The 25,066-nt window shown below is 45.2% G+C and overlaps 1 protein-coding gene across 6 annotated transcripts in view; it reads left to right on the forward strand.

Moving 5' to 3' along the window:
* Window positions 1-25,066, forward strand: part of EVC2 (EvC ciliary complex subunit 2) — a 96,386-nt gene that overhangs the window by 33,946 nt on the left and 37,374 nt on the right. For all 6 annotated transcript variants that reach the window (XM_074321171.1, XM_019718017.2, XM_019718018.2 and 3 more), the window contains 4 exons: window positions 8,299-8,623; window positions 20,174-20,413; window positions 22,639-22,814; window positions 24,771-24,930. In XM_074321171.1, the coding sequence (XP_074177272.1) occupies window positions 8,299-8,623; window positions 20,174-20,413; window positions 22,639-22,814; window positions 24,771-24,930 (901 nt within the window). The remainder of the gene's footprint in view (window positions 1-8,298; window positions 8,624-20,173; window positions 20,414-22,638; window positions 22,815-24,770; window positions 24,931-25,066) is intronic.

The following is a 25,066-nucleotide window of genomic DNA, read 5'->3' on the forward strand; positions in this document are numbered from 1 at the left end:
TGTGATTTTGGTCACTCATTGCTAAAACCCTGGAGCCCAGCAAAATTAAGCCACTTGCCCGTTTCTTTTGTTCGTTCTGTCTTTTATTGTTTTTTTTGTTCATGGGTGCAGTCATTTTCAACAATTAGCGAGTGGATTGGTTGTGTCAGCAGATCCCTGCCCAGGGCGCCTTCTGTACCCGGCACTGTGGCCCGGCCTGGCTGGGTGCTGCCAATAGTTTTGGCTTTGGTCCTCATGGACTTACATAAATAAAATCCAAGTGCACGCACCAATGACTCCGCAGGTCCTCACGGCGGCAAGGGCTACACAGGAACCAGGTGCTCTACTAAAGGATGGCAGGGGCCTGCTTTACTTGGGGGTTTGGGGAGGTGCCTCCAAGGGAGTGTCACTAAGTCGAGACCTGAGTGACAAACACTTGTACAGGGCAGCATGTGCAGAGCTCAGGGGACAGGGCATTTGATGATCAAAAAGCGGGCGAAGCAAGGGTGGCAGGAGCATGGGAGGTGGGCTGGGGGGTCACGTGCAGCCCTTGCAGGGCATTACCTGGAGCAGCTCCACCTTCATCCTTGATCCGAAAACTCTGATTTTCTTCATATCACACGAGGCTATCAGGAGCCACCTTGTTTGTTTGTCTTTTTTTGTAACATTCTATTCTGCCTTCCCCAGCTAGGCAGTTAGTTCACGAGGGCAGGGACTTTCTGCTTTGTTCACTGATTTATCCACAATGCTTCAGACAGTTCCTGGCACACCGTAGGTGCTTGTGGGGTTGGTGTCACACCAATGATATGCTTGACGGACAGACGCAGTGGATAGAACGAGAGGCTACCTGGTGACTCTGGTAGCAAGGATTGCAGGAAGGTGCATGCAACGTTCCTGGGACTGGGAGACAGCACAGCCTGTTCGCAGATGTGCTGTGGCCTCGCAGGGTGCCCAGAGTTCCCCCAGGACGTCCGTGGCTACGTCTGGGACCCCCTTGCAGAGTGATGTACTCCCGGGAATCAGAAGCTCCCTCTGCCACTGCTACCTGTCTGTCTGATTGGGCTGCACACTTGCTCCTCACTCAGGGCCAGAGTGAAGGCCAGTTTCCCAGGATTTAGGTCTGCCTGACGATCCTACAGGCTCCACATGTATCTGTGGAACTGAGGAATGAATGAGGGGTGACCAGCAGGACGTGCTGATGGAATGGGAGTGGGTTTAAGGGAAAAACACCCATTGAGGATGATGCCTACATTTACGGTGAGCAACGGGATGAATGTGCTGCTACGAGGCCAGACAATTAGGTTCGCGAACTCATCACAGACAAAGTGCTACACACCTCATTGCTGAATATCACTGTGGTCACCTTCGAAGGACTCCCCTTGGGAAGCCATGCACCGACGCCAGCGCCTAGTCCACCCTTCAAAGCAATTTTGGAACTCTTTTTCTGGAATGGCCATCAGAGCTGTCGTCGTATTACCCTTGATGTCCTGAATGTCATCAAAATGTCTTCCTTTCAATATTTCCTTTATCTTTGGGTAAAGAAAGAAGTCATTGGGGGCCACATCAGGTGCGTAGGGAGGGTGTTCCAATACAGTTATTTGTTTAATGGCTAAAACCTCCCTCACAGACAGTGCCAAGAGAGCTGGTGCGTTGTCGTGATGCAAGAGCCATGAATTGTTGGCGAAAAGTTCAGGTCGTCTAACTTTTTCACGCAGCCGTTTCAGCACTTCCAAATAGTAAACTTGGTTAACTGTGTGTCCAGTTGGTACAAATTCATAATGAATAATCCCTCTGATATCAGAAAAAGTTAATGAATAATCCCTTTGATATCAGAAAAAGTTAGCAACATCATTGCAACAAGTTCACAAACTTAATTGTCAGACCTTATATTTCTTGCGATGAGAGAGAGGAACATTGAGGTTTAAGAAAAAATCCGAGGGCCAGCCTGGTGGCTCAGGCAGTTAGAGCTCTGTGCTCCTAACACCGAAGGCTGCCGGTTCGATTCCCACATGGGCCAGTGGGCTCTTAACCACAAGGTTGCCAGTTCAATTCATCAAGTCCCACATGGGATGGTGGGCAGCGCCCCCTGCAACTAAAATTGAACACGGCACCTTGAGCTGAGCTGCCTCCCAGGTGGCTCAGTTGGTTGGAGTACATCCTCTCAACCACAAGGTTGCCTATTGGATTTCCGCAGGGGATGGTGGGCTGCGCCCCCTGCAACTAGCAACCCGCAACTGGACCTGGAGCTGAGCTGCGCCCTCCACAACTAAGACTGAAAGGACAACAACTTGACTTGGAAAAAAAGGCCTGGAAGTACACATTGTTCCCCAATAAAGTCCTGTTCCCCTTCCCCAATAAAAAGAAAAAAAGAAAAAAACAAAAAAAAAATCCGAGTTATTTTTGGTCTTGGCAGCTTACAGATGCCTTTGAGACCCTGGGATGGAGATGTCAGAGGGCAGTCACCAGTGTAGGTCTAATCTCAGGCGAAAGTTTGGGCTGGAGATGATAAGTAAAGACGGGGATTGATGAAGGAACCTACGGAGAGAAGACAGAGACGGAAGGCGTATCAGGACAGTGCCGTAAGGAATTCTAGTATTCACAGGTCAGAGACACCCAGGAGAATGCGGAAGTCAGGAAAGCCAAGAGAAATGGGGTCCAAGAAGAGGGGGTGGCCAACCATGTCTAATAGTCCTTGAGTTCAATCAAGTGAGGACTGGGAAGTGTCTTGTTTTTTCACTACCGGGATGTCATTGACGACCCGAGCAGGTTTGGGGAAGAGGCTGCGGCCGAAAGCCAGAACAGGAGGCTGGGACAATACGAATGGACCGCTCTTTCAAGGTGCTTGGCTGTGAAAGGAGCAGAGAAGTGGAGCCGCCATCACCCACCATACAGATAGCACGTGTCTAAGCACCAACTAGGCTTCTGGGAGGATCCCTGTCAGAGTTCACCTAGAGCACCAAATGACCCACACAAGCCTTCCTGCTGCAAGCATCCCGCCGAGGTGGGATGCAGCCCTGGCCTCACACCTGTGCCTTGCTGCTGGCTTTCCTGCCAGCTGGTGGATTCATGCCAGGACCTGACAAACCTGAGCGGGATTTTTATGGGGGACATAATGGGACTGCTGCAGAGCAGAGCAGCGGTAACACCTCTGGTTTCCATGGCAACCCTCACTGTCATCTTCCCAGCGGAGTGAAGGTTTCTTGGAGGAGTTCTGTGTCCAAAAATGCCTGCCTTCTCTCAGGGAATGTTTACCGAGTCCCCGCTGAGTGCCTGGCGCTGTCCTAGGTGCTGGGGAGGAAGCTGGGAAAAGCAAGGACCAACATACCCACTGTCTGAGGGAGAAACAACTCACACCCACACAGAGAGAAACAACTCACACCCACACAGATACAGGGCAGGAAGACAGTGCAAACTGGAATAATCGTCGAATAGAAGCCCCTGCCTCGGCACCTCGAATAGCGTGCTTGTGATTTACACCTGGTCCATTTAACCTTTGCAGGGTGTGATGGGTGTTCTGTTTGGCTTAGCAACAACCCTTCCCACACCTCCGTTCTAGACCATGAGGTTCATGCGTCCTCTGAGGGGTTCCTTAGAAATAAAAGGAATGATCTCAACTGTTGGGAGTGTCCGAGGGGGTCAGTAAAAAGCTCCCATCTTCCCTGACCTTGAGTTCTGAACCAGTTGGGGAAGAAGACGTATATCAGGCATGTTCTCCAACCTGGCCCCCAAAATACAATCACCTCTCACTTGAACAGCTAGGTTGGAGGATGTGGCTTTTATCCGCAGGCATAACTGGCCCCACAATGAGACACGGTAGGCTTTCCCATAAAACTGATGGGGACTGCAGCTGCTCGTGCTGGGTACTGACCCCCAGCCCTCCTGCAGTTCCACGTCCAGAGCTCCCCCACGTGAAGGGGCCACGAGGCAGTGGGAGGGGGCACATGGCCCCTGCCCTGCCCTGCCCATGTAGATGGTGGTGCTGGGAACCTCGTCTAGGGCTCCTCTTGCCTGGAGAGATTTGCAGGCTGGAGGGTCCGCATGTGGTCAGTCACCAGGGAAGCTGACGGGGACAGTAGTGGCTCCGGCACAGGCATGAGCTCCAGGGCCATCAGCGGATGGAGCCCGCTGGCGAGGGGCTGGATGAGAAGCTGTGAATGGTCGGATGGAGACGCAAGTGGGCCAGGCTGTTGGGGGCTGGGCGTGGGCTTGGGCTTTGATCTGGACTGGGGGGCCTGTCAGCCGTTGAGGCCGTTGAGATCAGAACTATGCTTGCGTCCCCTCCACTTCAATTTCAGTGGGAACCCTAAGCTCCTTACTTTGGGAGCACGTATCGATGTGGCATCGTGAGGCTTACCCAGGGATGTAGTTCAGATGTCTTCACTTCCACGAACACCTTTGCTTTGCTGTTTTTCTCTATTTTTTTCACTAACACATGAAAAATATGCAAAACGTCCAAGTTGACGCCCATGTGCACAGATCTCTTTGGGGGCACATTCTCTCCTGGTCACTGTGGTCTGAGTGAGGGGACGTGAGCCTGAGATCCCTGTGTTGTTGTGGGCATTTTGGTGCTGGGGAAAGTCAGCTGCCCCATAGTTCTATTGTCACCGAAGGTGCCGATAGCAGTGGTGACCACAGTGTGCATCTCAGCCCTTTCTGGCCTTCGCTCCTGCATTTGCTTGACTGTTTCCTGGTCCAGCCAGTGTTTCCTGAGTACTGTCTCACCCAGGGCCGTTTGCCAGGCACTGTGGTGCGGAGAAGTAATTATTTTCTGGGCCTATAGCTCATTGTTTCGTTCACTGGGTATTTAACCAGACACACTCGACCTTCGGGCTTCTCCTGTGCTTCTTTCTCGCTCTGTATCCTGGGAAACACTCTACACACACACACGTGCTGTAAGTACTTGCTGAGAAATGAAAGACAGAAATGAATGAGCTGTTGTTTAAACTAGATCAATTGGATTGTGTCTGAAGGACACGGAGCCATTTTATTTAAGGTGGTCAATTCGGGGCATCAGAAAGAATAATGACGGCTGCTAATTGAAACCCACCAACTATGTAAAAATCTACAATTTCATAGTGATGCTATGCAGAGACAGGGGTCCTTCCTAGGGTCAGCTAAACAATGGCCTTGACTATGTAAAAGGCTCAAGGCTGGGCACACACCGTGCCACGAGGACAGGTGTCCCTGCCACACAGCCATCCCAGAGGGTTTTCCTCCCTGGATGACACAGCTTGGGAGCAAGGATGTGTAGTCCACGTCAGGCAGGTGTGGGAGCTTTTCTGGCTTAAAAGTTTCACATTCCACAGGTGCCAGTATCTTTTGTACCAACTCATAGGCGTAGCTTCCAGGGTCCCCACAAGGGACATGCCCAATTTCAAGTGTCATCTTGCTCAGGGAAGGTGAAAGTACGGCTTCCCTGTTGGGAATCTCTGGCTCATTGACCGATCCTCCCGCCCAGATATAATGGACCAAGCAGGCCCCCCCTTTTACCGTGAGCCATGTGGTGTATATAACACACTTGATGTTCTCCCCTTTATGAGGTTCCAGGTAGCAGTTAGCAAAGTTCAGATTCTCGGGTATTTGAGAAAAGTTGTATTAACCCTTTTCCCTCATACTAAAACAGAGTAAGCAAATAAAGAAACAGACCCACATTCATTTGTCACCATTGACGGTTACCATGACACCAACTCTTTAATTAGCAAAAAATCTAATCTCTATCCTATCTCTGAGCTTTATGTCAGAGCAATTGAATTGTTGAGGAAAGTTCTTTTTGAAGAATCCCCACTTTAAAAATGCAGAAGTGATAAAATTAGAAAATGTACCTTTTCTAACTCCTAACGAAATCATGGGTCAAGGTAACAATTAGAAATGGATGCTAAAGCCACTGGGTGAGAGGTTGATAGGAAACTTTATAATATGGGGTCGTGTTGGCACCACCTGGACCCATTTACCCATGATTGGATCCCATAGGAAGCACATGGTACCACGTAGGGCATTTTGGAAAACAAATTGAATCTGACTCTGATCAAGACCTTAGATCTAACTCGTAGTTTATGAGAAATCTGGGGGCCACAGGGACAGTGACACCCCTGAGGCGATCAACCAAATCCCGAATGTGAACATTCTGCAGGGTTAATGAGCTGGTTTCCCCAACAAATCAATGCCATAGAAAAAAGACGAGAGGGCGGAATGCTATAGAATAAAGTGGGCTGAACTGACATTGTGGTATTTTCTTTGGTTCTTGAATGAAACTTTCAACTCTAAAAATCATTTTGGGAAATTTGAGATAGTTTGAATAATGACTGATTAATTATTGGAATTGTTAATATTTTAAATATATAGAATATGATAATGGCGTCAAGGTTAGGTAAAATATACATATAAATGTATACACATATGTAGATAAACATATATCCTTGACAGTTGTACATACAGAGGGTGCCAAAAAAATGTGTACACATTTTAAGAAAGGAAAACTGTATTAAAATTGTAATACTCAACATATACTGATAACAGAAGATGAATACAAGTCACGTTTGACTTCTGCAATGACAAGAGGTGCTCAAGGTGGTTACCATCAGCATCCAGAGACTTCTGATGATGGCGAACTACTGCTTGAGCAACAGTGACCAAAGTGTCCACTTTCATACATTTTTTTGGCACCCCCGGTGTATGTATGTTTGTGTGTGTGTATATATATATGTATATATATATTATATATCCTTGACAGTTAAAGATGCACACTGAGGAATTTTACAGGTGAAATGAAAACTCTGGGATTTGCTTTAAAATCTTCAAGCAAACATTGAAGGGAGTCGCTAGAACAAGCTTGGTAAATATTGACAATTTTTGAAGGTAGGTAATGATTACATTGGGAGTCATGTTATTCTATCTACTTTTACATGCTGGCAGATTTCTATCATGAAATTTTCTTAAGATTCTTGTATTTTTACAATCAGATGTCATTTTTTTTTCATGTCAAATTCTCAAAGATTGTTAAACATGGTAGAGGGAGGGGTGAAATAAAAACCCTACTGCGTTGCTGAGGGAATTTTTCTAGAAAGCGGTTTGACAGGGTGTTCTAGGCGGCTTTAGAAGATTGCTGGCATTTGATGCATTGAGTCCCCTTGTGGGAAGCATCCTGGGGAAACTATTGTGAATATCAAAAATGCTTAACAAACGTCAAGGTTATTTTGCAGTTTGAATTATGCTAGTAATCCAAATTTTCAACACTAGAAAAATGGTTAAGTGAATCATGGTACATCACATGAGGAAATATTTTGCAACCGTTATAAAGGAAACTTCTACAGTTTTTAAACACTGCTGGAAGATGCCTATTGCAATGTTTATTGAAAAGAAAAAAGGGACAAAATTGTACTTGCATCTGTAAATAGTGACCGTCTATGGAAAAAAATACATAGAGAAAAAAACTGGAAGCAAATCCAACAGAATGCCTTCTCTGGGTCTGATTGGGTGATGGTGCTACAGTGAATGGAGTCTTTTTCTATTTGTCCTCATTGTCCAGATTTTATATCATGAAGGTAAATATTTCCCTATGTATCTTTCTGTAGCTTTATAGAGACATAATTAACATGCTATAAAACTCACTCACATTCAGAGTACAGTCTGGTGTATTCCTGTAAGTCAAATAGTCATGCAACCATCATCACAATTAAGGCTTACAACCTGTGACCCTGTGAGTATCTCTTAAATATTTCTCGAGTGGACTTTATTTTTAGAGCAGTTTTAGACTTGCAGAAGAATTAACTACAGAGACTTCCCCCATACCCTGTACCCAGCTTCCCCTATTAACACTTGACATTAATTGTTACAATTAATGAACCAATATTTATACATTGTGATTAAAGTCCATACTTTATTCAGATTTCTTTAGTTTTTATCTAATGTCCTTGTTCTGTTTCAGGATCCCATCCAGGGTACCTGTGGGTGACATTTAGCTGTCATATCCATAAATTAGTTTGTAATTAAAAAGTATTAAAATAAACTTTATTTTAAAATCCTCCTAATCTAGTAACTGTCCATTTTTCCCTCAGTCCCCTTGTTGTTGACTAAGACCATATCTTATATAAGTTCTATTCCTCATTGTTCCCAGCATGGGACCCTGCACATTTACTAAATAGGATGCTGCTACTTAGTCCCTGGCCCTCAGTAACTGGACGGAACAGAAAGGAGGGAGGGAAGGGAAAGGAAGAAAGAAATGCCTTACGTACAAATAATTTGAAACCTCAGAACTTTGAGGGAACTTTGCTTTCTGTTGTGACTTTATGTAATGGATTCTCTCAACCTTTGTGTTGCCAGGTTGGAGATTGCAACCCTGAATCGGGCAGACTCAGAACTAGAGGCTTGTCGAACCCAAATCAGCAAGGATATCATTGCCCTCCTGCTGAGAAATCTGACCAGCAGTGGCCACCTCTCCCCTCAAGTAGAGAGGAAGATGGGTGCTGTTTTCAAAAAGCAGTTTCTCTTGCTAGAGAAAGAAATACAAGAGGAGTATGATCGGAAGATGGTGGCATTGACGGCTGAATGCGACCTGGAAACAAGAAAGAAGACAGAAAACCAGTACCAGAGGGAGATGGCAGCGATGGAGGAGGCGGAAGAGCTGCTGAAACGTGTTAGTGAGAGGGTAAGGTGGCTCCCAATGGAAGGCTGTCACTTGCCTCTCTCTTTCCTCTTGGAGGTTCATCATTTATCCATCCATCCATCCATCATCCATCCATCCATCCATCCATCCATCCATCCATCCATCCACCTGCCTTTCTACACATCCATCCATCCACCCACTTATCTATTTATCCACCCGCCACCCATACACCCATCTGTCCACCCCACCTACCACTCTTCCAGCCACCTGTCCATCTACACATCTGTCCATTCACCTCCATCCATCCTGCCGTCTATCTATCCAGAAAGCATTTATCACTTACTGTCTCTCTAGGCAGTGGAGGTTCAGAGAAAAACGAGATGTGGTTTTTGCATTCAAGAAGTTCATAGTCTAACGAAGGATCGTCACATGTAAAGAATGTGACATCATTCCACTCTGTTATAATAAAGCTGTGTTCACGGTGCCATGAGAGGTCATGGGGAGAGTAGAAAGACTTCATTCATGAAAAGGTGCATCCACAGAGAGCGTGGCTCAGGGAGGTCGTGATGTCTGTGCGCAGTGTGACCCTCCGGAATGTAGTCGCTAGATCACGGCTCTGAGTCAGACAGACCTGCACTGACATTCTAGTACATTCCAGCTCTACTCCTTAAGGACTTATGTGAAAGGAGGCTAATGGCGCCCCCTTCTCAGGGTGTCTGGGAGGAGTAATGCAGGAAGAGCCCCTGCTCAGCCCTCCCTTCTGAGGCTGGTCCCTCAGCCTTCCCAGGCCTGGCCTCTGTGGATCCGAGATCAGCTCTCATTTTTCTAAGATGGTTTCGTTGGTGCCTTGAAAGGAATCATGCCACAGTTCTTTCCCGAGTGTATCAAATCAAGCTTGTTTTCACCTTCCTCTGTAAAAAGATGACTGTTCAATCTCTGTGACTTTAGCCCACATATCCTGTTCTGAAAATGTGTCACCCTAGGGAGGTCAACACCTACTTAGGAACAAGCTTCTCAACTCCCTGTGTCCATTCCTCAGACTGTCAGCCGTCCACAGAATTCCCCTGGAAGTGAATAACCCACTTGGGTTGACAGCAGGTGGTCTCACTGGGCAGTAAAGGAAAGAGGCAGAATCATCCTGCCTCGCCCCTACCTGCCTCGCCCCTACCTGCCTCGCCCCTACCTGCCTCCTATACCTGGAGCCCCCTTGCCTTAACATGCCTCTTACGTTATGGTGTGCCTTGTTTTCTGTTTGGCTCCTGTATGAATTTCCTGTGGCTGCTGTAACAAATTACCACAGGCCTAATGGCGTAAAACAGCAGAAATTGGTTCTCTTACACTCCCGGAGGCCAGGAGTCCAAAATCAAGGAGTCACCTGGGCATGTCCCCTCTGGAGGCTCCAGGGGACGGTCCTTCCTGCCTCTTCCAGCCTCTGGTGGCCCCAGGCGTTCTGTGGCTTGTGGCCCAGTCATTTCATTCTTGACCTCCATCTTCACATGGCCTTCTTCTCTCTTGGGATTCTGTCATCCCTGTCTCTTCTAAGGACACTTTTTTTAAAATTAAAGTTTATTGGGTACAATTATTAGTAAAGTTACGTAGATTTCAGGTGTACAATTCTGTAATACATTCTCTCTATCTCACATTGTGTGTTCACCACCCAGAGTCAGTTCTCCTTTTATCACCATATATTACACCCCATTTACCCTCTTCTATAACCCCCTCCCCCCTTACCCTCTAGTAACCCCTAAACTATTGACTGTGTCTGTGAGTTTTTTTCTTCATTTGTTTGTCTTGTTCTTTTGTTGTTTTCAGTTTTACATACTACATATCAGTGAAATCACATGGTTCTCTGCTTTTTCTGTCTGACTTATTTCGCTCAGCATTACTCTCTCAAGATCCATCCATGTTGTCACAAATGTTCCTATATCATCTTTTCTTACCGCCAAATAGTATTCCATTGTGTATATATACCACAACTTCTTTATCCATTCATCTATCGAAGGACATTTTGGTTGTTTCCATGTCTTGGCCACCGTAAACAAAGCTGCAATGAACATTGGAGCCCACGTGTCTTTATGGATAAACGTTTTCAGATTTTTTGGGTAGATACCCAGGAGAGGGATTGCTGGGTCGTACGGTAATTCTATTCGTAATTTTTTGAAGAACCTCCACACTGCCTTCCATAATGGCTGCACCAGTCTGCATTCCCACCAACAGTGTATGAGAGTTCCTTTTTCTCCACAGCCTCTCCAACACTTGTTACTATTTGTCTTGTTGATGATAGCCATTCTGACTGGGGTGAGGTGATATCTCATTGTGGTTTTTATTTGCATTTCTCTGATGATTAGTGATGTTGAGCATTTTTTCATATGTCTATTTGCCATTTGTATGTCCTCTTTGGAGAAATGTCTCTTCAGGTCCTCTGCCCATTTTTCAATTGGGTTGTTTGTTTTTTGTTGTTGAGTTGTATGAGTTCCTTGTATATTTTGGATATTAGCCCCTTATCGGAGGCACTGTTTGCAAAAATCTTCTCCCATTCAGTTGGTGGCCTCTTTATTTTGTCGATGGTTTCTTTTGCTGTGCAGAAGCTTTTAAGTTTGATATAGTCCCCTTCATTTATTTTAGCTTTTACTTCCCTTGCCTTTGGAGTCAAATTCATAAAATGACCTTTGAACCCAAGGTCCATACGTTTAGTACCTATGTTTTCTTCTATGCAGTTTATTGTGTCAGGTCTTATGCTTAAGTCTTTGATCCATTTTGAATTAATTTTGATACATGGTGACAGGTAACAGTCCAGTTTCATTCTTTTGCACGTGGCTTTCCAATTCTCCCAGCACCATTTTTTAAAGAGGCTGTCTTTTCTCCATTGTATGTTTTTTGCTTCTTTGTCAAAAATTATCTGTCCATATTTATGTGATTTTATTTCTGGGTTCTCAATTCTATTCCATTGGTATATTTGTCTGCCTTTTGCAAATACCAAGCTGTTTTGATTATTATTGCCCTGTAGTACAAGCTAAAGTCAGGGAGTGTGATACCTCCAGCATTGTTCTTTTTTCTTAGGATTGCATTGGCTATTCGGGGTCTTTTGTGGTTCCATACAAATCTGATAATTTTTTGTTCTGTTTCTTTAAAAAAAATGCCATTTGGATTTTGATGGGGATTGTATTAAATCTGTATATTGCTTTGGGTAATATGGCCATTTTCACTATGTTGATTCTTCCAATCCATGAGCACGGAATGTCTTTCCATTTCTATGTGTCTCCTTCAATTTCTTTTAGAAATGTCTTATAGTTTTCAGCATATAGGTCTTTCACATCCTTGGTTAAGTTTATTCCTAGGTATTTTATTCTTTTTGTTGCAATTGCAAAAGTAATTTTTGTTTTTCTGAGATTTCATTGTTAGTATATAGGAATGCAGTGGACTTTTATACGTTGATTTTGTAGCTGGCAACTTTACTGTATTCTTTTATTGTTTCTAATATTTTTTTGGTGGAGTCTTTAGGGTTTTCTATATATAGCACCATGTCATCTGCAAAGAGTGACAATTTAACTTCTTCATTCCCAATTTGGATGCCTTTTATTTCTTTCTCTTGCCTGATTGCTCTGGCGAGGACTTCCAACACTATGTTGAAAAACAGAGGTGATAGGGGACAGCCCTGTCATGTTCCTGTACGTAGAGCAAAGATGTTAGCTGAGGGTTTGTCATATATGGCCTTTATTATGTTAAGGTATTTTCCTTCTATACCTATTTTATTATGTGTTTTAATCATGAATGAATGTTGTATCTTTTCAAATGTTTTTTCTGCATCAGTTGATATAATCATATGATTTTTGTCCTTTATTTTGTGTATGTGATGTATCACATTGATGGATTTGCATATGTTGAACCATCCTTGTGCCCCTGAGATGAACCCCACTTGGTTGTGATGAATAATCTTTTTAATGTATTGTTGTATTCAATTTGCTAGAATTTTGTTTAGGATTTTTGCATCTGTATTCATCAGAGATATTGGTCTGTAGTTTTCTTTTTTTGTGTTGTCCTTACCAGGTTTTGGTATCAGGGTAATGTTGGCCTCATAAAATGAGTTAGGGAGTACTGTCTCTTCAATTTTTTGGAAGAGTTTGTGCAGAATTGGTATTAGATCCTCTTTGAAGGTTTGGTAGAATTCACTAGTGAAGCCATCTGGTCCCAGACTTTTGCTTTTGGGAAGGTTTTGGATGACTGATTCAATTTCATTACTGGTGATCAGTCTATTTAGATTTTCCAATTCTTCATGGGTCAGCCTAGGAAGGCTATATGTTTCTAAGAACTTGTCCATTTCTTCTAGGTTGTTGAATTTGGTGGCATATAGTCCTTCATAGTATTCTTGGATGATCCTTTGTATTTCTGCGGCATCTGTGATAACTTCCCCTCTTTCATTTCTGATTTTGTTTATTAGTGTCTTTTCTCTTTTTATCTTAGTGAGCCTAGCCAAGGGTTTGTCAATTTTATTAATCTTTTCAAAGAACCAGCTATTTGTCACACTATTTTTTTTGATTGTCTTTTTGTTCTCTATTTCATTTAGTTCTGCTCTGATTATTATTATTTCCTTTCTTCTGCTGACCTTGGTTTTCATTTGTTCTTCTTTTTCTAGTTCTTTAAGATGTAATGTAAGGTTATTTATTTGGGATTTTTCTTGTTTCTTGAGGTAGGCCTGTAATGATATATATTTCCCTCTTGAAACTGCTTTCGCTGCATCCCAAAAATTTTGGTAGGATGTATTTTCATTCTCATTTGTTTCTATGTATCGTTTGATCTCTCCTCTTATTTCTTCTTTGACCCGGTCGTTCTTTAAAAGTATGTTGTTTAATCTCCACACATTTGTGGTTTTTCCTGCTTTCTTTTTGCAGTTGTTATCCAATTTCAAAGCCTTGTGATCAGAGAATATACTTGGTATGATTTCAATCTTCTTAAATTTGCTGAGGCTAGTTTTATGTCCTAATATATGGTCTATCCTTGAGAATGTTCCATGTACACTAGAAAAACATGTATAGTTTGATGTTTTTGGATGAAGTGCTGTGTTAATGTCAATTATGTCCATTTATCTAATGTATCATTTAAGGCTGCTCTTTATTTATTTTCTGTTTGGATGATCTATTCATAGCTGTCAATGATGTATTTAGGTCTCCTACTATAATTGTGTTTTGGTCAATTTCTCCCTTTAGTTCTGTCAGTAGTTGCTTGGTATATTTTGGTGCTCCCTGATTGGGGGCATAAATATTGATGACTGTTATGTCTTCTTGTTTACAGTCCCCTTTATCATTATGAAATGTTCATGTTTGAAATGAACATTATGAAATGTTCTGTGTTTTCTTGCATCTTGTTACCTTTTTTATCCTGAAGTCTGTATCATGTGATATCAGTATGGCTACACCTGATTTTCTCTGGGTACCATTTTCTTGGAGTGTCAATTTCCACTCTTTCACTTTGAGTCTATGTTTATCCTTGTAGTTAAGACGTGTGTCTTGGAGGCAGCATATGGTTGGGTTTGGTTTTTTGATCTAATCTGCTACTCTGTGCCTTTTTATTGGTGAGTTCAGTCCATTTACATTTAGGGTGATTGTTAATAGGTGAGGATTTCCTATCATTCTATTTTTGTTTTTCTGGTAAGACTGTGTCTCCATTGTTTCTTTGCCTTTTATTAAATTATATATTTCAGTTCTGGATTTTTTTTTTTTTTTGAGTGATTACCATTAAGTTTATGTAAAAGAAAGTTTCATATTTACAGTATTCCACTTTCTTAAGCATGCTGACTTTCTCTATTCCCATATTCCAGTTCAGGCCCTTACTCTCCCCTCTTTTATGTTTTGGTTGCCACAAATTATCCCTTTTTATGCTGATCTAATGGCCTCCTTCAGCATTTCTTGTAGTGCAGGTCATGTGTTAGAAAATTCCCTCAGCTTCTGTATGTCTGGAAAGGTCTTTATTCCTCCTTCATATCTAAAGGATGTCTTTGCTGGATATGTTATTCTTGGCTCATAATTTCTCTTTTTCCTTAGTTTGAATATTTGATTCCACTCCCTCTTGGCTTGTAGAGTTTCTGTTGAAAAATCTGATGATAATCTAATGGGCTTTCCTTGTAGATTACCATCTTATTTTCCCTGGCTGACTTGAAGATTCTTTCTTTGTCGTTGATTTTAGACAGCTTCAATACAATGTGCCTTGGAGAAGGTCTGTTGGGATTGAGGTAATTAGGTGTTTTATTTGCTTCTTGGATTTGAGGATCCAGTTCTTTCCACAAGTTTGGGAAGTTCTCGTCTATTATTTGTTTCAATATACTCTCTGTTCCCTTCTGTCTTTCTTCTCCTTCTGGTATGCCCATTATTCTTATATTGCTGTTTCTGATGGAGTCAGAAGGTTCTTGCAGAGTTCTTTCATTTATTTTAAGTCTCAAGTCTCTTTCTTCTTCCATCCGTGTCATTTCCAGATTTCTATCTTCGATGTCACTGATTCTTTCCTCCATCTGGTCAACTCTACTACCTAAGCTGGCTATTTCATTCTTCATTTCTTTTATTGAGTTCTTAATCTCCAGAAATTCTATTTGGTTCTTTTTTAAAATTTCAATCTCTTTGGTAAAATGTTCATTTTGTTCTTTGATTGTGTTTCTGAGTTCATTAAACTGCCTGTCTGTGTTTTCTTGCATCTCGTTGAGTTTTTTAAGAACTGCAATCTTGAATTCTCTGTCATTTAAGTCACATATTTCCATGTCTTTAAGTTCATTTTCTGGAGACTTTTCATTTTCTTTCTGAGCTGTCTTGTTACCTTGGTTATTCATGGCAATTAATGATTTATTATTTCTCTTCCTAGATATCTACAGGAGTGGGTTCTACAACAGATTGATAGAAAGAGGTCTTTTTTTTGTTTTTCAGTAGGTGTTGGTAGAATGTTTTATTTTATCTCCGACTGCAGCCTTTTATTCTCTCTCACACTGTAGTGTTATATTTTCTCTGCACTATTCCAGCTTCTCACACAATGGGGTGATTCCCTGGAAGGTGGGCTTCTCCTCTGTGTTCGCCTCGGTCATAGGGTGCCACCTCTGTGGGGGGATGTGGAGAGCTTCTGATGTTCCAAAGCTCTACCTGCACCAGATTCAGAGCCCGTATGTTTCAGCAGTTCTGTTTACTCCTGTAGGGATCCGCCCAGATAGGTGGGGCCAGGAGCAGGGTGGGTTGTGAGAGGTGGCCCAGAGCAATGGGGCGACCACTACCACAGCCAGTCCTGCTTCCACAGCTCCCTCCCCTTTGCCAGAACTAGTTGGGCTGCGAATCTGTGTCTGCGGTCCACAGTTCTCAGAACTGTAAATATTCTGTTCTTTTGATCTGACACTGCTACTCTTCCGCTTCTAGCACCGGGCAGGTGCGGGTGGGGCGAGCTCTGGGAGGGTAGGGATGGGGCGGCTAGTCTCAGTGCCTAAGGCTTCCGTTCTCTGCTCGGCAGTGAGGGCTTAAACCACCGTTTTCAGCCTCCTTCCCTCAGTCTTTTCTCCAAGGTCTCTGCCATGAGCATTGGGTTCAGCCATGTTATATGCTGTCCCCTCAGCCCTGTGGGCCATAAGCGGAGCCCTAGCAGTCCGAGTTCTTCCCTCTCCTGCAGCTGCGGTAGTTCCGGGAAGCAGCGAGCTCGGAGCACTGAGCTAGGTCTGCGACCTGCGCCCACGCGGCTCCGTCTCCGCACTTCTCCCTTCCCTCCTCTCCCACTTGCACAGTTTGTCCACCTTTAGGTGATTTTAATAGTGTGCCTTTTTGCCTTGCCTGTCTTCTGTGCAGAGAGTCCTTTGTGGAGTTATAGTTGTTCAATTTATTGTAAATTCCACGGGAGATTTCAAGAGGCTCACCTCACGCCGCCATTTTTATGATGTCATTCTAAGGACACTTGTCATTGAACTTAAGGCCCACCCAAATAATCTAGGATGATGTCATAAGATCCTTAACTTAATTACACCTGCAAAGACCCTTATTCCAGATAAGGTCATATTCACAGGTTCTAGGATTTAGGACGTGGATCTGACTTTGGGGGACCGCCATTCAGCCCACCACAATTCCACTGGCTGACCCCAGTCTGTGATCTTTGTCCTCAACTCCCTGTTTCCTTGAACCAGGCACAATAGAGGGTGTTGAATGCACTGCTCAGTGATTCAGCGTCTCAACAGTCTCATGATCTCTCTCTTCTTTCCTAAATTGGTTGCAATTTTCTTTTTCCTGTAAACATAGTACGTATTCAGTGAGGGAGAGTTGGAAAGCACTAGAAAGCAGAGATTGGCAAATGGGACCCATGAGCCTGTTTTTGACTGGCCCATGGTTTGAGAATGGTTTTTACATCTTTAAAAGATTGTGAAAATAGAGTATGTGACAGAAACTTTCGTGTGGCCTGCAAAGCCTAAAATATTTATCTGGCCCTTTATGGAAAAGCTTGCCAACTCCAACTCCAAAGCATAAAAAGAAAAACACTGGGGGAAAAAAAAATGGAAACCCCTCCCACCACTCAACAACAGATGATCATTCGTTCAGCCTGTTTATTAAGTTCCTCCTGCGGGCCTGACCCTGGAGGTGCAGTGACATTCGCATGGCCCCGCTCCTGTTTCTTGGAGTTTGGCATATATTGTAGCCTTTTGCTTTATACATTTTTTTTTTTTACAAAATAAACCTTAAGCTGTTCATATAATGTACATCTTGTTTGTTTTCACCTAACGTCACAGCATAAATATTTTCTGAGTTTATTAAATGCTTTCACACTTACTTAGCGGCATTCACTGCGTGCTGGGCCTTGTTCTAAACATATCACACAGACCTGCTCATCAAATCCTCACACCAACTCAGTGAGGTGGGAATTGATAGGGTCTCACTTTTCCAGGTGAGGAAACCAATTCGGAGATGGTCACCTGCCCAAGGACACGCAGGTGGGGCCAGGACGCACGCCCAGGCAAGCGTGCCCCAACCATTGGTCCTCACGGCCATCCTAGTGCCATGACCGTGGTGTTCCCATGCCGCCATGCTACCCCATCCTGGTGGGCTTCTGCGTTTTCGGAGCTTTAGCTACCAAAAGACTGCCTGAGCAATGCAGTTTTAGGTGTTTTCTCTCTCCCCAAGCCCGCTGGTGCGCACTGGGACGCCACCATCACTGTGGATCCCTTAGGTCACTGTGTTCAGAGACAAGTCACTTACATGAGCCAGTCTGCTTCCAAAATTAGCATCTGAGCTGCAGAAGTTAACAGACGTGTTTCCCTTCCTGTCTGAGCAAGCCAGTCCATCTCACACAGGCACAGACTACTTAGGCTTAGCTATACATTCGTTGCCGTCATCTTTAAATACGATGTGTGAAAATATCTTGGACGTAGTCGTCCACCAAGACTTAGTTTTTTAAAAAGCAAAGTGAGCAATATTAGCTTTTTTGAGTGAAGTTTAGGAATTCCAGTCCTGACTACAGAGATGAAGTCTGTTCACATTTAAACGCCTGTGTCAGTCCTTCCAGGTTGCAAAGCGTTTCTGCACTAAGAGGCTGTGGGGACAGTAGGGACGACCATAGACCGAAGGCAGATGGTTTGAATTTAGGTCCTTGCTCTGTTCTTTCCAGAAGGCGCATTGCTCAGGGCCCTTGGGTCTCGACTTCCCTGTCCTTAAATTGGAGATGACCGTCCTACCCACCCTTTAGGGCTGTTACTCCTTGTGTAGCTCTTAGACCAATGCCTGGAACGCTGGTCCTGTGCTTGTGTTTGAGGTGATGCACCATTTAGAGCGATCTTCAGAGAACCCATGACATAGAACAGTCCAAGAGTGTGGGCCCGAGGCCCAGAGGGGAAGCTTCTTGCAAGCAGCCACTGGTGGGTTCAGACTGTGTCCTCTGTCTAGGGACTCTCCTCCACACACAGGTGCTTCCTGGCTACTTAAAGAAGGGGCAGCAAGGGACATGGCCTGCCCTGAGCTGCCCACGGCTTCCTAACTCCTTGGAGAGTGTCTTAAAAGATTCCTTAAATGCAAGAACTCTTACATTTTAAGCATGTCTGATGGATTTCATTTTCTACAACATTTTTACAATGGTGCATCTTGCTCAGTTGAATGCAGCGAGTGTAAGTGTGGTGCAGACATAATTCCTGGACACGATGTCACGTTCTTGGTGGCACAGTCAGCATTGTGATCAGCACTTTTTCCACAACAGCCTGGCACAGGCTGTGGTTGTCGAGCCAGAAATGAAGTGCCCTCTCCTGGTCCATGCCCCCAGCTGCCTCCAAGGACAAGTTGCTTTTCTAGACACTCAAAGCCACAGGATAAACATGGCTCATTTCCCTGAAAAGTCTATGCTAGTGGAAAGTTCAGGGAGGAGTTGGGGGTGAGGGACCATTATTTTAATCCACCTTTAAAAATGCACATTTGTTGCCAATATTTAAAATACAAAACTTCATATAAAAATCCAGACTTCCAGCTTCTCTTAAAAAATGGGAAGGTATGGCTGCACTGGGTCCATATTCCTGCAGGGCCCTCTTTGGTGGGTTGAGTCGCGCTGGCCCTGTAGGCGGGGCTTGCTCAGTCCGCCTTGCCCCAGTCCCCGCACACCCTAGCGTCTCTCACCCTGGCCACCCCACTCATTTCTACACATGACAGTCCCTGCTTGGCGGCCTGAGCTGTGTGTCTCTTGTTTAGGGTTTAGTCTTCTCATCTGTGCCACAGGAGGGTTGAACTACGTTGGGGTTTGAACACATTTCTGCAGGTCTCTGGACGCCCCTTAGGATGGCGGTGTATGTGGAAATGGGGAGCTCCCAGCCAAACTTATTCTAGGGAGTGTTTCACAATGACACAAACATCATTGCCTCAGGCCTCATTCTTCAGCAGAAATGTAATGCTAGTAACAAGGACAGATGATTTGGGGTTAGGATTCGCATGTGAGTGCATGCATGTGCTTTTTGTCCTGGCTGTGAGACGCTGACAAGCATGAGGCTGCTCAGCTCTAGGAAACGCTGCTGCAGCCTGTCCTCCTGTTTTCCATCTCTCTGTTTTCCAGAATAGTCTTAAAGCAGAACACTCACAGGGGAGGAAATCTGCAACTCAAGCTGCCTGAAAATGGCCTGTAAAATGGGACGTTGTGTGTGTCTGTGTGTGTGCATTGTGTACATATGTGTGTGTTCCATGGAGTGTGCATGCTCATGTGTGATGTGCACTGTATTGTTTATATGAGTATGCATGCCTGTGTGTGCATGTATGTTCCAGGGAATGTGTGTGCTCATGTGTGCACATATGCCCATGTGTGCACGTGCACTATGTTGTGTGTATGACTGTGTGTGCATGCATGTGTGTGTGCATGCATGTGTGTGCATGCATGTGTGTACATGCATGTGCGCACACATATATGTATGTGTGTATGCATTGCATACATTTATATGTGCATGCAGGCGTGCATTAGATGCATATATGTGTGCATGCATGCATACGTGTGTGTACATGTGTATGTGTGTGCGTGCATGCATGTGCATGCATGTGTATGTGTGTATGTGTGTGCATGCATGTGTGCGTACATGCCTGTCTGGCGTGTCAGCCTCTCATGTGCTGCCTCTTGTCTCCACAGTCGGCGGTCGAGTGCAGCAGCCTCCTGCGGACCCTGCATGGGCTGGAGCAGGAGCACTTGAGAAGGTCCCTCGCTCTGCAGCAGGAGGAAGACTTTGCCCGGGCTCACAGGCAACTGGCCATTTTCCAGAGGAACGAAGTGCATCGTATCTTTTTCGCCCAGATAAAAAGCGCTATTTTCAAAGGGGACCTGAAACCAGAGGCAGCTAAAATGCTACTGCAAGATTACGCTAAAATACAGGTAGTGCCTCGAATCAGGCTCCCCGGGAGGCACAAGTCCTTTTCCTGACCCATTGCAGTAAATCCCTCCTCTCCCAGAGCTAAGGCCTGTGTCTTCTCTTGTGCTGCGGATGAACAAACTAACTTTCTCTTCCTTCCACCCTTCATGTGTGTGTGAGCTTCCAGTAAGCAGGACATATGGGGGCGTAAAGCCCAGGCCCAGGACTCAGGTCGACCTGCACTGGAATTCCAGTTCTGTCACCCACCAGCTGTGTCAGTTTAAGTAAATTGCCCAACTTCTCTGAGCCTCAGTTTCCTTACCTGTAAAATGGGAGTAATAGAGTACTGACACTCACGGGGGAGTGATGGAGATTGAGTGAACTGATTCATGAAAGCCAGTGCTCGGCACAAAATATGTCTATATAGCAGTGAAAATCATATAACTATACACGTGCATCTACGTGTGTGTGTGGGGGGCGCCCGTTACAGTCCGTATATGCCTGCGTGAATTTGTGTCTATTCTTGCATATATACTTGAGTGTGAAAATTATTAATGCAGGCTGAATAAATTCCTAGGTGATGGTGACAATAGTTTATCTGAGACTGTCAACATTACTGTGGAATTTCCTGTGAGGCTGGCACGAGGTGAGATCACTAGCGTGTAATCACACACCAGATTTCCAGTCCTGGCACAGGCCCAGTGCATGAGGGTGTGACCGAGCAGGGTGGTGCCAGGAGGAGACCACGTGATCACCATGAGCCTTTGGGGAGACAGGGCCACTCTCAGGAGGCACAGGGATGTGAAGAGGACAGAGCAGCCTCTCCATTTTGCTCTAGGTTTTTCCACTGAACTTCAGTGAGAGCAAATATAGTAAGAATTCTGTCATCCTCCACATTCGGTATTCAGACCCCGTGGCATCACTTAGATTGTAGCAGATTCTGTGGTCCTTCTTCTCCTCACTAAGGGCAGAGGCTGATTCTCAAGGCAGTCAAGTTGGAAAGAATACGTGTGATTGTTAATCACAGGGGTCAAAGGAGTAACTGCCTCAGTGCTAAAGCCTCCGCGGACCAGGCTTTTTTGATCGGAGCTGCTGGAATATTTGAGGATGCTGCCTGTGAGTTTCCTTACGCGGTGGCCCCGGTCACCAGGTCACGTGGGTGCAGTTCCGGGGAGAGCAGGAATATTACCACAGTGTTCCCTTTCTATTGATTCTGCTGCCAGGGCTTTCAGGGCGATGCTGGCATTTGGGCGTCTGACTGACCATCCAGCTTTCACCGTCTGGATAGTACAAATTCTCCGGTGCTGACATTGGCGATATTACAGCTTTTGTGTGGAGAGGAGACCGTCCACGATGTCAGAAGTCTCTTGTTGAACAATGTACTGATCTTTGGTAGCTCATCGCATGGGCAGTATTTCCACAGGTGGAAAAAAGCCAGCAGAATCGATCGGTGGGGTAGTACCACTGAGGCTCGTGTTTAATTCCTGCTGCTCTCATTACTGTGGTTCTAATTACTATGCCGCTGGGTAAAGAGGGATTTGGGGGGCAGCTGCCTATGAAGTTAGAGCACAGGCCCTGGAATTCGATTGCTGAGTTCAAATCCCCCTCAGCTCTTCACCAGCTGTGCGACATGGACTCAGCTTCCTCACTTGGGAAATGGGAATCATATTAATAGTGCTCTCTCCCTAGATGAAGTTAGATAAGGTGAGAAAGGCTCTGGGCCCGGTGTAAGGCCCAGAGAAGACACCCGGCGTAAGCTAGGTTACTATCCTCTCTTCTGTTTGGTTGGGTGGTGTTCGTTTTGTAGACCGAGGAAAACTTCTCGCTGCTCTTTGTGACTGCTCATCTTGTCTCCTCTGTGAGTGTGGGAGTGCCAGGGGTCAGCGCCGGTGGCTGATGGATCCCAGACCTGCCGCACCTGTGCTGAGCTGTTTTGGGAACACCGCGGGCGGGCGTGCATGTGTGCCTGGGGGAAGGACGGATCACTGACTGAGTGAAATTTACATCCCGTGTCTTAGGGCGGTAAAGTTGTTTTGATGACTCCCTACCTCTGGGACCAGGGTACTGTTCAAAGCCCTCATTTCTTATTCAGATAGAATTTTCTTCTAAGCCTTTGCTAAGTGTTAATCTCCGTGCTCCTTTTCCTGTGTATTTTCTTTGAAAAGAAAATGTAATATTTTAAATGTCTAGAGAGAATTTTTCTCTAAACGCTAATTACGCATATTTTCTTGATTTTTTTTAAAAACAGGAAGATGTAGAAGAGTTAATGGACTTTTTCCAGGCTAGTAAGAGGTATCACCTAAGTAAGAGATTTGGCCACAGGGAATACCTGGTCCAGAACATAGTGTCGTCAGAGACCCGTGTGCAAGGCCTTCTGAGCGCCGCGGCGGCCCAGCTGACCCTCCTTATCCAGAAACACGAGAGGTAAAACCCCCAAGCCACCCCGAGGGGCAAACAACCGCCTTGCTCCTCATTCCTCGTCCAAGACCATCTGCTTGTGTTCAGTCGTTGACTGCACCGCTGCTCCTTACTTATTCTTAAGAACTCTCTAGTTGTAAGACTGCTTTGCATTCTAGAATTTGAAAAACGTCATTCGATAGTCGAGACGACCGGGCAAGGATCCCCATGTGCCCGTCATTCAATTCCAGGAGGTACCAGCGCACGGCCAATCCTGCCGTAGCTAGGTGTCTCCACCCTCGCTCATTTTAGAGCAAATCCCCCATATTTCATTGAGAAACCGGTGTTGGAAGCTGACGTGAGTTGTGGTGGGAGAGCCCTCTTCCTGTGTGCTCTAGCACCTTGGGGCTCTTGCATTCACCTTGGGAGTGAAGGTCAACACACTGTTGCTTGTCTTGGACAGCGATAGGTGTTTCTCAGCAGCACCGGGGGTACCATACATTTGGGTAAACAGTGATGAGGCCCCTTGTCATCAGTACAACCCCTCTCCTCTCTACCACGTTCCTTGTCACCTAGACTTGGAGGTGCTTCAGCGCAAACAATGAAACGTCTTCTTTTTAGGTTACAAGAAGCTCTAAGATTAATAGGGACGTGACTATAGAGTTGGTTTCTTATGATGACCTGTGGTTTTATGAATTGGTTCCACTACCTAGGTAATTTCATTAGGTCTTTGCGGCTCCCGCTCTATTTAACGAGGATTCTATAAGGTGCAAATTATGTGAACGAACACTCCTTACTCAGAGATGCTAATGGCTAGTCACTGACATTGACTTGATGTTCCTGATTAATTTTCACTCAAGGGAAAGAAACAGTTCCTTGCCTTGAAGTGAGGTATCCGACAGCTGGGTGTACGGCTCTGAGCATTTACAGGACGTGCGTTTTACCTCTGATTCTTAAATTCTGTTGTAAAGGCTGGCACAGGCTTAGATTTCTAAAACATATCCACCATTCATTCATTCATTCATTCATTCACCTATTCGTTGCTTTAAGAAGTTTCCCTGGAGCATCTTCCCTGTGCCAAACGAGGGGCCCAGCCCAGGGACGCAGACAGACTGGGACGAGTAGTGGTAACAATGGTAATAACAGAATATGTCAGTTGGGATTCTCCAGAAAAACGGAGCAGATGTAGGTGAGGAATTGGCTCATGTGATTATGGAAGCTGATATGCCATCTGCCGGCTGGGGCCCAGGAAAGCCGGTGGTGTCATTCAGTCTGGGTCCTAAGGCCTGAGAACCAGGGTGCCAATGACATAGATTCCAATCCAAGGGCAGGAGAAGGTGAGATGAGATGTCCCCTCTCACACAGTGAGGCAGAAAAAAAAGGGGGCGAATCCCACCTTCCTTCACCTTTTGTTCCGTTCAGACCCTCAGTGGATTGGATGATGCCCACCCACACCGGGGAAGGCAGTCGGCCCCCTGCGTCCACGGATGCCCATGCCAGTCTCATCTGGACACAGCCTCACAGACACACCCTGAAGCAGGGTTTGATCTGGGCCCCCCGTAGCCAGTCAAGTTGGCACATAGAATTAACCCTCACAGAGTATCCCTACATTTACCTCTTGGGCTTTGCTTGTGCCATTCCTGTCACCAGGAATTCCTATCCTCCATCTCCTCTTGGAGGATTCTATCTGTACCACCATGGTCCCATTGAGAGTTAATTTCTCCCGAAGTCTTGCCCAATTTCTGCCCTAACGATGATTACTCTCCAGACGTTGAGCTCTCTCTGCACGTCTGTAATGACGCTGACTTGACCCTTCCTATATTCCAGTAATGTCTTAGCTGCCCATCCTCTTACTCCTTCTTCAGGGTAAACACGTGTCTGATGCAATCCAAACTAATATGGTGGCAAGTGTTCCCCTACAAGAGTCAGGCTCAAGGCGAGTTCAGAGAAGACGTTAAGTAGCCCCGTGTCTTTTTCATCCAGAGCAGGGTACTTGGACGAAGACCAGATGGAAGAGCTGTTGGAACGGGCTCAGACCGAGGTCTTTTCTATCAAACAGAAGCTGGACAATGACTTAAAGCAGGAAAAGAAAAAGCTCCACCAAAAACTAATCGTTAAGAGAAGGCGAGAGATTCTGCAAAAGGTATGTACGGAATTATGCTGTTGCTTCTTTGCATGACCTTTTTGCACACTCAGCAAGTGCCAGGTACCCAGGCGTTGCCATCAGAGAGCTGGGATCCAAGTGGCAACCGGGCAGGTGTCCTGATGTGCCATCTGTG

The sequence above is a fragment of the Rhinolophus sinicus genome, linkage group LG02 (genome assembly GCF_036562045.2).
Source record: "Rhinolophus sinicus isolate RSC01 linkage group LG02, ASM3656204v1, whole genome shotgun sequence".
NCBI lineage: Eukaryota > Metazoa > Chordata > Mammalia > Chiroptera > Rhinolophidae > Rhinolophus > Rhinolophus sinicus.